Source organism: Triticum dicoccoides, chromosome 7B, assembly GCF_002162155.2.
Source record: "Triticum dicoccoides isolate Atlit2015 ecotype Zavitan chromosome 7B, WEW_v2.0, whole genome shotgun sequence".
Taxonomy (NCBI): domain Eukaryota; kingdom Viridiplantae; phylum Streptophyta; class Magnoliopsida; order Poales; family Poaceae; genus Triticum; species Triticum dicoccoides.
In genome coordinates this window covers 317,421,305-317,436,736 of record NC_041393.1, presented here as the reverse complement: position 1 = coordinate 317,436,736, position 15,432 = coordinate 317,421,305, and the positions used below count along the sequence as shown (strand labels likewise).

At 46.7% G+C, this 15,432-nt stretch overlaps 1 protein-coding gene across 1 annotated transcript in view; it reads left to right on the top strand.

Moving 5' to 3' along the window:
* Nucleotides 1-11,715, top strand: part of LOC119336646 (protein RER1A-like) — a 13,114-nt gene extending 1,399 nt beyond the window's left edge. The window contains exons 2-3 of the mRNA XM_037608703.1: nucleotides 11,019-11,199; nucleotides 11,291-11,715. Of these exons, the coding sequence (XP_037464600.1) occupies nucleotides 11,019-11,199; nucleotides 11,291-11,347 (238 nt within the window). The 3' untranslated portion in view covers nucleotides 11,348-11,715. The remainder of the gene's footprint in view (nucleotides 1-11,018; nucleotides 11,200-11,290) is intronic.
* Nucleotides 11,716-15,432: the final 3,717 nt, after the last annotated feature.

The window sequence follows — 15,432 nt, the reverse complement described above, 5'->3', positions numbered from 1 at the left end:
CTCCCCTAAATTAATCTCGTAGGATTTCTCCCGTAAGTTTTGTATTACTCGGGAGCTTGAGATCTTGATAATATGTGAGAGGTGATGGGGTTATTTCATGTCAGAGTTTTTCTTTTTTGAGGGTAGAACTTCTTGGGTCGATAGGTGAGCAGCCAATTTCTGTCTTGGTTGATTGCGAAATTTTCGGAGACTGATGCGGGAGTGGGACTTAGCTGGTTCCTGCAAAACTCTTGTGCAGCCATGCATGACTGCTTGCTATCTATTTGCTCATTTTATGGCTATGTTCCATGTAGGTTATCTATTGTGAAGGTGGGAGCTTGTTTGTGATTTCAATGCATGAACACAGTCGCACTGGTCTTTGATTCTGTGAATTCTGTTGGCTTGCTTCGGAGCTGCAATTTGGCATGGGATCCAATTTTGTTTAGCATAGGTGTTCAAAGTAGTGGGGAAATAAAATCCAGTGTAAAACACAAAATAACTTTTGCTATTTTCCGAACTTTATGTATTTAGGGCAAGTTCTTTTCATCTTCTGAGACAACTTCTGGGTTGCGGAATCTTGAGCTGAAAAGAACTAGAAAAAGCCTCCTAGCTGCCAGCTCATGGCCTCTGTTTCCCTCACAAAAATTGTTGGATGGAGAATTGGCGCCACTCCCAATTTCCAGTTGATTCCTGAACTTATGTAACTTGAACAAATGTTTATTTGGCTTTGCCCCCCTTTTCATCGTTTTCTACCTAGCGCTACCACCTCGCCCCACCGAATCCCCAACACCGCTGCTGCTCGCCCTGCTCCCGCCTTACCTCGTCGCATGGACCGGTGCAACTGCTCGTCCCTGACGCTGATCCGCCTCCTCTTCTTCAATGCCGGTGGACGCATGGGAGTCGGAGGCGGGCGCGCTTGGCAGGTACTGCACCCTATCACCGGCGCGCTGGCAGGCTGGCACGTGGCGCTGAACAACATCATGTTGGACCAGGGCGAGGGCGCCCACCGCAGCTCTGTGGGCATGGGCACATGTGGTGAGGGCACCAGGGAGCACCGGCTGAGGGTGCCACCTCCCCCTCCTGATGCTTCTGTCATGTGCTGCATCGCGACAATGCCGTAGAGCATGCTGCTGGTGGGCACGAGCTAGCACCCATGGTCGGCTGCAGGAGCGTTGTGGCCATGAGCTTGTTGCTGTGAAGCTTCTGGTCGCTGTCACCATTTTGCTTATCATATTCAATCTTCAGTTCCGTAGGATTGGGCGTCCAGGCTCCAGTTTTGATTATATTTTGAGTGGTACGCGTACGCAGGAACAGAATGTATGTTATGTGAATGTTGTGACCAATTTTGATGCTAAGTTGGCAGTGGGCATGCTATTTGAGTGTGGTTATTTCTTATTTGGACTATTATGTTCGATAGAGGACATGCTATGTGATGTGGTGCTATATGAATTTTGATGCTTAGCACACAGTGGGCATTATAAACATTTCAGCACACAACTCATACAACAATCTCGGATTGCAATAGCTGAAAAGAACTGGACAACTGAATCTGTACGCAACTGTTTCTGTGGGCAGTTTCTCAGAATAAAATTCTGGAGAATCTGGAGCTGAAAAGAATGAGCCCTTAGTATGATCTACTGAACATTTTCCTATTCCCATTTTTTTTTTCTGAATTGCCGAACACTTCCCTATCCCCATCTTGGCGCGCACTCATTCTCTTACAGCTAGCAAAACTGAAGCTTTGGTGCATGCATGCAAATATAACAAAAAAAGATGATGTCAGCAAATATTATTTTATTTTGAAAAATCAGAATGATTTAACTCCCAAATAGCATTATCCAATTTACAGTCCGTTTTCATCATTAAGTTTGTCATGACGAGATCTTTGAAACTAGATCTCATATGGGTATGCCCTGGCATCTCTTTTTCGGGTTAAAAATTACGAAGCTGCAACATGTTACTTACAAGCTACTCGCAAGTAGTTATTCAACATGAAAACTAGAACTCTTGGAATGTTTCAGCGACTTTTGAGAGCTCAGAAGTTATCATTGTTACTATATAAGTCATTGTTATCGTCTTGAAAAATTATCTTGGTTGGATGTTATCAAATTTTTGGGAGCTTAGAGATTACCAAGCCAAGTAAATGTGTCAGTTACCACATAGCAATGTTTAGGATATCGGTAAATTGGTACCGTATCGATCAGGTGCTGAGTACGGATAAATAGGAGAATTTTCCAATTAATCGGCCAATGAATCAGTTAATCGGCTATTCGGTGACGCACCGATTAGCGATTAACTGACCGAATGCCGATTAACTGGCCGATATTTGGAACAATGCCAGATAGTTCAAGATATACTTATCAACTTTAAAACTAAATCTCCCTGGTAGCCAACATTATTTGAGCTACTGGATTGCTCACAGTCCAAACAGTAATGTGTGAGCTAGGTAGCGATTGCCTCGAAAATAGATCTCACCAGAACCACCATTACTTCGTCACTAGTATGGTGGTGACTGTGACACAGTATGCTGGTTAACTCTCATGGTGATAACTGTTGTAGCATGAGAAACTTGGGACCTACATAATTGCCATGTTGGTAAGTATAATTTGGATGTTGGGTAACTATACAGAGTGGTTAACAGGTCACTAAAGTTACCGAAGTACTCACAAGTTGTCCTATATCTCGCTGAACCACCATGTAAATAAATCACTACAATGGTGGTGGTGACTATGACCTGTTATACTAGTTAACTACAATTGTTTCATGATGTAAAGCTTAAGGAGCCGTGTAACTACGTAATTGCTATGTTAGTAACTGTAGCATAAGAGCTGGGTAGCTACATAATTGCTTTGTAACTGTAGCATGACCAGCATGACCAACTGCTGCATAATTGTCATGTTGATAATTGCGACTTACAGTACTAGTGTTATGATAGTAATTGTACTATGGATAACTGGGTAAATATATCGGCCGTGATACCTGAAACTTGAGCATCAGTGAGAAACTGGGCAACTATATTAGCGTTATGAAGTCTGAGTGACAAATTTAGCTTGAACTACCGAGTAAGTACATGGTACTTTGATGGTAACTGTAACCCGGACAACTGGGTAACTAAAAGTGCCATAGTGGTAACTCCAATATGAAAGTTGGGCAGATATGGTAGTGCTTTGATTACAAGTATCTGTAACCAAAATACCTCAGTAACTATTACAATACTAATACTGGGTAGTTACATTGTTTAACAGTAATAACTGTCACCTAGATTGTTGGTAACTCCATCAATTTCATGGAGGCACCGGCTCACATGTGTTGCTTTGCCAAAGCAGCTTCCCCCTCCATGTTGTGTTCCTTTGCACCACCTTCCCCTCCTAACCAAGGTTGTAGACAAATCACTCCTGTGTAGACAGTCTACAAAACCTACAGGATCGGCTGCTAGAGATTAGTTATTCTGAGCACCTCATCAATTAGGCTGCGCTTGAACCGGACTTTGGCGACAAGGCAGTCGTAGGTGCGTGAGGAAAAGAGCTGGTGAAGGCATTGTAGAGAGTATTGGGTGTATGGCATTATGTCGAGCATGTGGTGGGTGAGGCATGGCATAACATTGAAGCTGCACATGTGACGCAGTGGGGAGAGATGCATGCTGGAGCGGGCGAGTTGTCATAAGTGAGACTACATTCGGATCTCCAGCTTGGTACAAACGACTTGAGATGCGCCACATCAGGAGTATGATATGGGTAGGACCATGTTGCCAACTCGATGGAGTGGAAGCTCACGTCGTCCAAGACTAGAGGAACCCACCATGACGAACACGTAACCTCCGGTACCTAGCCTGGCCCCCTCAACCTGCCATGGCAGCAAATCCACTTGCCATGGCATTTATGCCACGCCCCATGGGGTCATGTCCCTATCCAACTCGCCCCCAGGCAAGACTAGGAGCCTCTGTCGATGCTGGACAGGACATCTTGGTAGAAAATTTCGGAGTGGAATAGTGTGATGAGAATGTCGGAGAGGGGCAATGCTGGGCGCACATGCGGCTTCGGAACCTGGAAAGAGAAAATATGGGTGCATGGCTGATGATAGAGTCATGGAGTGTGATTGCGGGAGAAAAGTAAGAGGCAATTAAAGAGGGGAGCGACGCATCACCCTTAGATTCTAGATCGGATGGTGAACAGATTGTTTGGCCTAATGGTCGCCACATAATTTTTTCGAACACAAAAATGTACATATCAAGAGTCAAGTAAGGATTTGTGCTCGTGAAAACATCTTAAATGACTAAGAGAAGCTACGGAATAATCAAGTACACTTTTTATTGTGTGACGATCCTTCACGTTCACATTTAGATCTAACTGCTACTGCATTAGACATGAGATGAGAGTAGGAATAGAGTTTGGAGGGTCGGTCGAATGATCTAATATGTCGCTTGCTCATAAGGTAGTTGAATACATGATTTAAGAAATTGGACCATGCTAAAGGTTTGACCCGAGGAGTTTGGAGGGTCACTCAAATGAGCTAATATGTCGCTTACTCATAAGGTAGTTTAATACACGATTTAAGAAATTGGACCATGCTAAAGGTTCGACTCGACATACATTGACCCAAAATATACTATAACGATACCACGTTTGTTTTTATCCTACTTTTAGATAATTTTATTTAAGTATATTAGAAATATTAAATCTCCTTAACACAATAAATAATCTTCTTTTTAGTGTGGGTACAAGCAGACAATCCAGAAATAGGCAATCGACTCACTGCTGACATTTATTTTGTGGAGGATTTTCAAAGGAATAAGGACAAAATACAACAAACGAAAATCAAAGTAAGAACAAAAAAAAAGGTGTGGCAGTGAACTTATGCTAGATGCATGCCAGTTGACCTATTGATTGTTTTCATTTTGCTACTCATTTCTTGCCGAAAAATTCGGGTATGCATCGCTACACCCTTGACACATCACCCAATATGCTAGAGAGCTGAAATTTAGGTGTTTGTGTTAATCCACCATGAAGGCTGATTTTATCATTAAACACGAAACAAGTTTAATTGACGGGATAAACACCTATTACTTTCATATATCCTTTTTGTTTGTTAATAGTACTAAAGGTTATAAATAATGGGATATGTTGGATTAGACTGGTTAGTTATGGGTCGAGGCTAGGTCTAGGTCCATGTGGGGTTGGAGTCGGCTCCTCGGACATGGCTCAAAGCAACTGCCGTAGCAGCTAATGTCCACTGTTCTCTATCTTCTTAGGCCATCCAACGAACCAGCTTAGTGGTCTAAAAAAGACAAACACTAATCAATACTCCCTCCCTCCCATAATATCAGAGTGTTTTTGATACTACACTAGTGTAAAAAATGTTCTTATATTATGGGACGGAGGGAGTAGAAATTAAGGAGTGCACATGCCAGATTGTTCGTACTTCTTCTCGGGCCAAAATCAACAGAGCCATGTTGTCGTTGTTTTGAGACCGACAATACTGTCGAGAGACAACAAATTTGTTCGGAGAGGATGCTAGCGATGAATCGAGATGGTAGCACAAGAAGCAAGCAATTTACCAACACCTTAGCCTATGGTGGTTGTACTGCTTGAGTGCTTGAAGAGATGTGTTTCTTGGGTTATAAGCTTTTTGTGGTGGCGGCGGCCGAGGAAAAAGAAGAGGGGTAGGTAAGACCCTAGCTAGTCGGCTCTAGAATGTTGTCTTTGTTCCACAAGAGCCCCCTAGCTTGCCTAATACTTGGTCGAGCTAGGGTTACATTGCTCGGGTCGGACTAATTGTGGGCTCGCGCCCCTTGGTCCCTTGGTCGAATCGGACCATGCTGTGTGTGGGTAGCCGCCTGCTTCCTTGTCTCCCAAGTTGGTTTGACTCATCACCTTGGTCGATGTTGTAGCTGACTCTATGCTTGCGTAGCATGTCTGAGTGTCATATCCTTGTCAGTAGCCCCTGATTACCGCGTGACCTACCTGACGGGAAGTCGCCTGCCTAGGACTTGTTGAATTTCTGCAAAAAAGGATGAAGAGAGAAGGAAACAAAAGCCTATCGATGACCTCCCCGTCGGGCAAGGACGCCGTGGCGGTTGAGATACGAGCAGGTAAGACTCGATGGTATCCAATTACTTCAAGCGGGTGGAGTCTGGCTATTGTCAGTAGTAGGTCAGAGTCTTGAGTGGCACCTGTTAGTCTCGTTGGGCCGATACAGAGGTAGTGTCCCTGGCGAACACCCTCACATCTCTTTATGGAGCCGAATCTCTAATCACGGTGCCTGATGCCCTTTGTTAGGGGTCCAGCTCGTGACCCATGGAGGGTGCACCGTGACCGCCCTACTCCCCAGTGTATCTGGGTAGCCTGGACCGCGGGGGTCAACCATCGATACCCATGATTGACGGCGCCGGAGTCCTGAATAGCCAGTCTTTGGCTAGGGCCTATGGGAGGCTCGCCTCTCAGGTTTTGCAGTCTTGCAAAGTCATGCGTGATGGCTAGGGCCTATTGGAGGCTCGCCTCTCATGTTCTGCAGTCTTTGCGAAGTCCTGCGTGATGGCGCATGCCACATCTGCGTTTCAGCAGCCACGGCAAAAGGGTTGGAAGTTCTCGCCGCCCTGTTGTTGGATTGAATAGGTGGGGGAACGAAAACATGTGTGGCTTGGGCTTACCTCAATCTTCGAGGCAGGGCCATGAATGCGCCGTCTTCTCGGCGACGTGTGTCCACCTTGGTGGGCGCATGCGTGCCAGGGCGGGAAGGTTGGTGTTGGGGCGCGGGGCTCGACGGAAGACGACGCCCGAGTTTCCTCCCGCGTCCCCTTGTATAAATCAAGGGGCAAGGGGAAGGCAATGCCTTTCACCTTTGCAAACCCTTCCCGCGCTGTGGCCCGGCCGATCTCCTCGCGCATCACCCTCCCAAGCTGGTAGCTGTCGCTTGTCTGACCTTTTCCATCTGGTGACGGCCACCGCTAGCCCATTCTTCCACCGCTTCTTCGACCCTAGATCTGCGCCTTTCCCATCTTTTTTTCGACCGCTAGTGAAGCTCCTTTGTCAGTGGCGGACAAATAACCCATCGGGATGCTCTCTGATGTTGCCTGCGGTAGGACGAAGCGTCCGGTGACATCGCAGATGGAGTCTCCCATGAAGCGATGCCGTCCTTTAGCTGGCTCTACCCCGTCGATGCCTTCCGCCGCTGGGTGGGTGAGGCTTGCGAGCCGGATCCCGAGATCCAACGTGTAAACTTGGAATGAACCATGGCGGCAAACTTACTATAGATAGATAAGACCTCACCACGGGAAGATAAAATATATCCATGTGTGTCGAGAGGAATCATTTATAAAGATAATATAGTCGTGATGGCCTCCTTTCCGGGCAAAGGGAGTTGGACCCCGCACTTGACAGTCTCGCTAAGACACACCACCGGAGACAGATCTAAGAACACCATGTCAGACTAAGGATGAGAGGCGAGACCCGCATAAGTGACCAAGACGATGATGCCATCTTGAGAACAACCCGTAAACAAGGCCAGGCAAAAGGAGTTAGACCCCACACTTGAGTGAACAAGATTGAAGTACGTTGAGGCGGTCTCGCTAAGACACACCATCGGAGACGGATCCAAGAACACCACGTCAAACTAAGGATGAGAGATGAGAGCCGCATAAGTTACAAGACGATGATGCCCATGTTGAGAAGAGCCCGTAAACAAGGTGTCCGAGGCGGACAGACCGGCGGCGGTGGCAGCGGAGGGAATGTGAAGCCAATCAGCTCCCAGAGACCTTGGGAATGATGACAGCCCGTGTGACGATCTTGAATAGAGCAAGATTCAAAGTCAAGAATGATCCTACAACCGGAGTCAACAATCTGACCACCAGAAATGAGTTGCATGGTAAGCCAAGGAACATGAACAAGATGAGAAACATGAAAAGACAAGGTGCTAGAATGCCTTGGCCATTGACCGAGAGGGATGTACCATCTACAGTAAGAACATGAAATGAGAATCTAGTGGCCAAATAGAGGACAAAGTTGATGAATCATGAGTCATATAAAAAGATGCTTCAGTACCAAGAATCCACGAAGATGTACCTGCCTGTGTAGAAGGTGGTCTCACAATGCCAAAAGAGTTGGTAGTAGAACCAACAAAACCTGTCAATGGAGAAACGGGATATGTAGCTAGTACGCGTCGTAGTTGCGTAATTTCCTGCTCAGACAGGGGCTCAACTAAAGAGATCGACGTAGATCCACCTGACAATGGAGAACCAGAGGCAACAAACAGGCCGTGAACACACGCAACCTAGTGCTTATTGAAGGACACAGCTGAAGTAGTCGACGTAGAAGCTTCGAGAGAGGAGCAGCCACCATCACTTGTGGAAGCCGCTAGAGTAGGCGGAATAGCATGACCAGTATCACCTGCAGAAGCCAGACGAGGTCGCATGCAGACAAGCACCAAGTGCGAAGGGAAGGCGCATGTGTGAGGCGTAGACAATGGAGCGATATGTATGCACCAACACTGCCGGTGAAAGTCCTGAGGAGTTGGTGTACAATGACAATCACCATGCGCGGAGGTCGCAAGAGGAGTCGTTGAAGAATGACCACCATGGCCTGTGGAAGGTGTGGAAGGCGTCAGAGGGAACGATCTCACATGTGGATGAGCACCAAGCACCGAGGAAAGGCGCATGTGCGAGATGGGATCAATGTAAGGAACTCTGTCAAGAGCCAACGACGGCGAGGGAGGTGTGTACCTGACAAAAACTTCATTCCTGTTTTTTTACTTTGAAGGCCAGTTGAATGCAGTCACGCACAACGCACAGAGACGGGGCATGCATACAAGAGGTCATAGCTGCAGGGACCAGCAGGTAGCAGAAGCAACATCCGACAAGTTGTTGGCGGGAAGCTGCAGGTGCTACAACAGCGGGACGGCTGGATCCATCGACAATCACGGATGGCTGGAGCACTCGTCGACCTCGGACGTGGAGTACGGTGGTAGGGGGTGGGCGATCGGGGACCTGGGGCCCAGCGGGGGGAGGTAGTGGGCGGCAGTGGGGGATAACCTGGAGGGCGGCGGCATGGCTTGACCTGAGACATGCTGAGGTTGGCAACGCAGAGACCTGAGGTGGGAGATGCGAGTTGGATAGAGAAAGAGAAACTGGGATGGAAGGGGGAGGAGGCAGCGATGGCCAGCTAAGGGGAGGATGGTGGTAGCACAAGAAGCTGCGACGGGGACTGCCACGGCCAGCCAAGAGGGGGATGGCGGCGGCATGAGCATGAGATTGGATCGGAGCATGAGTTGCGTGTGCGGAAAAAAATAGCCTAGAACTCTAATACCATGTATGGAAATATGCAACTCGTATACGCAGGTGGCCATAGGCCAGAATATATACATGTATAGGTATGGTACAATATGCAGAAAGCCCCTTATAGAACGGGAAAAATACAAATGGTACACGGCTAAATACTTATAGCTCTAAGAGGCCCTTTGGTTAAAGGTCTAACCCAAGGCAATGCTAAATTGCTAATATCTGCTCTCATAATTTAATACGACAGCAACAACAACCAAACCTTTTAGTCCCAAACAAGTTGGGTAGGCTAGAGTTGAAACCCAGAAGACCTTGAAACTAACTCATGGTTCTGTCACGTGGATAGCTAGCTTCAGCACACCCCTGTCCATGGCTACTTCTTTGGTGATATTCCAGTCCTTTCAAATCTCTCTTAATGGACTCCTCCCATGCCAAATTTGGTCTATGCTGACCTTTCTTGACATTGTCTGCATGCCTTAACTGTCCGCTATGCACTCGCGTTTCTGGAGGCCTGTGCGTATATGCCCAAACCATCTCAGACGATGTGGCTACCCCAACTCTTATCACATATATCCTAATTCCAGAGCCGATCCTTGTGTGTCCATATATCCATCCCAAACATGCGCATCTCTGCTACACCTAACAGTTGGACATGTTGTTTAGTTGGGCCAACATTCAATGCCATATGACATAGCGGGTTGAATCGCTGTCCTATAAAACCTGCCTTTTAGCTTTTGTGGCACTCTCTTGTCACACAGAACATGCCAGAAGCTTGGCACCACTTCGTTTCAGGGCGCACCTCTTGGTTGGCTTGCCATATGAGTTATGTCCTCTTTATGGTTTCTTTTGTTAAACTATTGTTGATATGAGTTAACTCAAAGGGCATATGTCATACAAATTCTAGTTTTTTCTAGAAAAATTCATACAAATTCTAGTTGGTATGGTACACGTATTCTTCTTTAGTTAAACTCTATTGGGTGGCATATTAGCATCATTACAAAAAATATCATTACTTATGGATCATTCCATGGTATAATCTTGTTCTCTGTTTAACTACTAATTTTTTTGCAAGTTATTCAGTATTCAAGCAGGCACCCTTCAAAGCCTGCATATGATTGCATTCCCTCTAACCAATCCAGTGTCATGCTGTAATCATCACCATTTGTTTTCTTGTAATAGAAGATTTTACAATGGATAACTTTACCATACCCAGTGTTTGCTGGTTTGAGCCAACCGCACTATTCAGCCATTACAGCACACAGTCAATGGGTTTGACAATCTGCTGCCAGTGGTTTTCTACTTTTAAGCAGTTCTTCTGGTTTCCTGGTTGGTAATATGTGACGTACCCTGCTATTTTTCCATGATAATTCCTCAATATTTTTTTGGCTGTATTGATATTTTCCAAAAATGTTACTGTTGACTTTGCATCTAACGATGTAAGGTTTGTTGTTTTTGTGCTTTATATTTGTGCCGTTGTTATAAAATCATGTCAGCTGGAAAATTGAGTACCATCTACGTTGGAAGATATTGAACGTTGATTAGCATCTTGTTATTTGCTATGATTATGGTGTTTATTGCACCCAAAAGGACGTTAATCCATGAAAAATACCATTTCGTCAAGGTTTTCCTATGCAGTTGATTTCCTTGAAGGATATAGTTAACTTCTCTTCATTTTTTACGGGGTTATTTTTCTGTGAGTGGGTAAAAGAAATAATTCAACCGATCGTTTGTGTTCCTTGCTAAGACCTTTACTCTGTTTTCTCCTTTGCAGGTATTCTATAGTTAAAGCATTCTGCATTGCTTTTGGCATGACATTCTTCAGTGTGTTCGATGTGCCAGTGTTTTGGCCTATCCTTCTTTTCTATTGGGTGGTGTTGTTTACTGTCACAATGAAGCGTCAGATCCTTCACATGGTGAAATACAGATATGTTCCATTCACCTTTGGGAAACAGGTACCTTAGATAAATCATTTCAGTTAGTTCTACAACTTGCTCACATAATCTTAATATATGTTATGTTGTTGATATTTGGTTTATTTGTCAGCGTTATAATGGGAAAAGGGCAGCTTCTGCAGATGATCTCACACTTCCCAAGGATTAAGTATATGGGAATTTGGAATGGTGAAATGCTTCTGTTAGTTATGAAAACGTAAGAGAGAAATTGCTTATAGTGGCTGCACCCTACCGGTGGCTCCTCACAAAGATCTGAACGTTGCAATGCTAACATCAAGCATTATGACCTCACTGAACCCTGATATCTTCACAGTGCTGAGAATAGGCCTTGGTGGCCTAACCTGGATTTCTGTATTCCCATGGTGTTTCCCCGTAGTGGAGCACGGAGCTAAATGACTGTACACATTTGTTGCTCCGTATTTCATTGTACGTTATATATAACGTGGAGAAGATGGCCCAGAATCCTGTATACTTCCGTCAAATGCTTTATTCAACCATCGTTTCTTGCCGGCGTAATTGTCTTGCTTTTGCAGCGTGAATAATATTGATAGACTTTGTTGAGTTGGTTTACTAGTATTTCTTAACAATTCATTGAGGTAGTACTAACTAAGAAAGGAATAATTTGTCTCATCTACTCCCTCTGATCTAAAATGTCTTGCACACTCTCCGTATCAGTAGTGCCAAAAACGCTCTTATATTATGGGACGGAGAGAGTATATGATGTTTAGTTAAAAACATCTTATATTTTGGTACAAAGGTAGTATTAGTTTATAGAGGTAGTACAAATTAAGAGGGAATAACAGAGGTCCAAAAAGGGAAAAAAACTTACATAGGGTGTTAGCATTCTAACGTCGGTCCTCAAAACGGACATAGACGTTTCAAAATAGATGACTTAACTTTATACTAACTTTAGTATAAAATTGGGTCATTTCGTGGATGCGTGAACGCCGGCTTAAAACGGACATAGTATTTATCTATGGATGTGTGATTCAGGAGTTGGCCATCCAACACTCCTAAATCTTCGCCCAGCATAGAAACAAACTCGAACAATGCAAACATAATTCATGCAATATGATTGGAATTCATGCAAATAGACATATAGGTTTAATATATTTGTCATAAACTAGATGATATTTGTTCGTTCAACTTCAACTAAAACGTAAAAAACCCTAAACTAACTTGTAGCGGACGGTGACCTATGCCTGGCCAGCGGCACCTCCTTGCCGGAGTGGTCCTTCTAGTGGCGGAAAGGCCCAAGGACGTGGCAGCCCTGCCCGACCATCGCCTGACGCTGAGAAGCCACTCCGCTTCCTCCTAGGCCGTGCGGAGGGCTTCCTTGGCCAACGCCGATCAGGAGCCCTGTCCTTGCCCCTGCCAGCGGCACGACAGCGGAGGTGTTTCGGAGCGACCAATCCTCCCAGATCTTAGCGACCGCTTCGTCGAGCTGGTAAGTGGAGAGAAGAGGATGTGGAGTGTGGTGTGGACGGCGCCTGAACCATGCATAAGTAGGCGTGGCCAGGTGAACAAACGGGCAGCCGACTTCAATGCGGCGCACCAGCCAAAGTAGGCTTCTCGGTCGCTGCATCGGCACTGAAGCGACGTCACCCACTCGTCCAGTCTCGTCGCTCTGACCGACATCAATGCCGTGTGGAGTGATGTACACTCTATAGTGGGTTGACCGACATGATTGCACGATGATTGCATCGCGGTGGTCGTATAAGACCCCATATGCAGTACTATTCTAAATATACTTTCAATCCATTTCTAGAATAGAAGCGCATATAGTACCGCAGAAACATATGACTTCATATCATACACGCGCTGTCTTAGGTCGCGGACTTTACGAGCTGAATATCACAACTGTCAGGGTTTAAGATCCATACATTGTGCTGTTAGCTACGACACTTTGAGAGTTCGGCGAGGGACTGAACGCGTCTAGCTTCCTAGGTCATGATCGATAAGAGGGAGGAAGAACAGAAGGTGGAACACACAAGTACCCAGGTTCAGGCCACCTTGATGGTGTAATACCTTACTGCATTTGCTCTTTATTTCATACTGTGTTTGGATACAACGTGTGACTTGAGTTGCCTATCCCTCACTTTGTGAGTCCGTAGCCTTCCCCTATTTGTAGGGCATGTCGGGACCTCTCGCAGAGGCTCTCATTGGTTAAATATTACATTGGGTAGGCTGGCTCTAGCTTGTACCGACGGAGTATGGCCGTGTGCGCACATGTGTATGTGCTTTTGATGATGATTCTCGGAGCATTGCATTACACCGTAGATGTTCGGATGCCCCCTTCTTCGTACAAGGGGGGTCTGCGAAGAGGTACCGCCACTGTAGCGGCGTGCGGCGTAGGCAAACCACCCTGTAGCCATTGTAGTTGACTTCACCCATACAGAGATCTTACCCGAGCTTGTGCGCGTGGACTAGTCATTTAGCCCCCATCCCTCCGCTGACATGGCAGTAGTGATCAGGGTATGGGGAGTTTACGAACTAGCCTGAAATCAGGATCCTCTCTCTCCGGGCAGATCAATAGCGTGCAAGCACCACATCCCGGGAAGCCTTTGTAAAGCGATTCCCGGGAAAAGTTAGACCCCGTACTCAAAACCATTTCATGCATCTTGCGTCACAGTTCACCAGGCTGACTGGAGTCTTTTGGAGCTATGCCCTTGTCGGAGAATACCCATGGGCCCACAGTCGAGACCCAGCGCACCGTGCTAGCAATACCCTGGTTTTGCTTACGCTGACAATAGCCCCTGGGCCCATCACCCGCGTTTGCCGTTGTCAGGCACGAGAAGGGAGACAGGGCCTAACTTTCCCTGGGTCTTGACGTGTGGTGGTTGGCTCCGCATGGTCGGTCTGGGTGTCAGTGACTTTTCTGCCATTTCATTTAGTAATATCTTGGTGGATGGTTTTGTCAGACGAAGGTAGCAGGGGCACCTTTAGGCTTTAATGCCTCCTCCTCGAGTTGAGGTAGCAACCTGCGCTTTGGGTAACTTTTGGTTGGGCGCTCGAGTCCGTATTCCTCGGCTGCCAGGACCTCAGTCCATCTATCAGTTAGCAGATCTTGATCAGCTTGAAGCTGCTACTTTTTCTTCAGGCTTTTTGCAGTGGCTATAAGCCGGCGTTTGAAGCGCTCCTGCTCGACGGGGTCCTTAGGCACGATGAATTCTTCGTCACCGAGGCTCACCTCGTCTTCGGAGAGGGGCATGCAATTATCATCCTCCGAGTCTCCATCCATTGCCTGTCTATCAAGGCTATCACGCCCATCCTCCTGTCCGGCTTGCTCGAAGCTTGGCTGGACGGGATTGTTTTCGTCTTTGGCACCATCCGGAGTGCTATTGTCTCCTGTGCCGGCATCGCTATTTTTGCTATGGCGAGGCTTAGAGCGGCGCCGATGACGCCGGTGCTTAGATTACTTCTCAAGGGGATTATCCTCCGTTGCCTCATCGCCATCGCCATCTTTGGGCGTGTCCACCATATATATATATATATCATATGATGAGGTGGCTGTCCAGCGCCCTGTGGGCGGTGGTTCCTGTTCTTCTTCTGCATCGTCGTCCATACCATCGATGTCTTCGGAGTCGAAGTCGAGCATGTCGGTTAAGTCGTCGACAGTGGCTATTAAGTGGGTGGTGGGTGGGGAACGAATTTATTCATCGTCCGCTTCCCACTCAAGCCGGACATAGTTCGGCCAAGGGTCTCCTGATAGGGAGAGAGATTTCAGTGAATTTAGCACGTCACAAAAAGGTGAGTGCTGAAAGATATCCGCGGAGGTAAACTCCATGATCGGTGCCCAATCAGATTCAATAGGCACGGATGCACGCGGTTCGGAACCTATGATCAGAGACGAGTCTGAGGGTCCGACGACACATATCTCCTTGGAGGCGAGGTCTGTGTTCAGCTCTAGCGCCGATGAGTGTGCGGCCTCCATGGCGGGGTCCATCCACCCATCCTTGGATGGCACGATCTGCTCCGGATTAAAAGCCAGGGCAGCCCTAGGTGTGATTCCTGAACACCGTCCGATGGCAGATCTAAGTCATGCTCATCGTGACTGCTCGGCGCGCCTGCCATGGGCTCGAATCCGTCGAAGATCAAATCTCCGCATATGTCGGCAGTGTAGTTCAGGCTTCCAAACCTGACCTGATGACCAGGGCGTAGCTATCGATCTGCTCCAGACGTCCAAGCGAGTTGGCCCGCAATACGAAGCCGACGAATATGAAGATCTGTCCG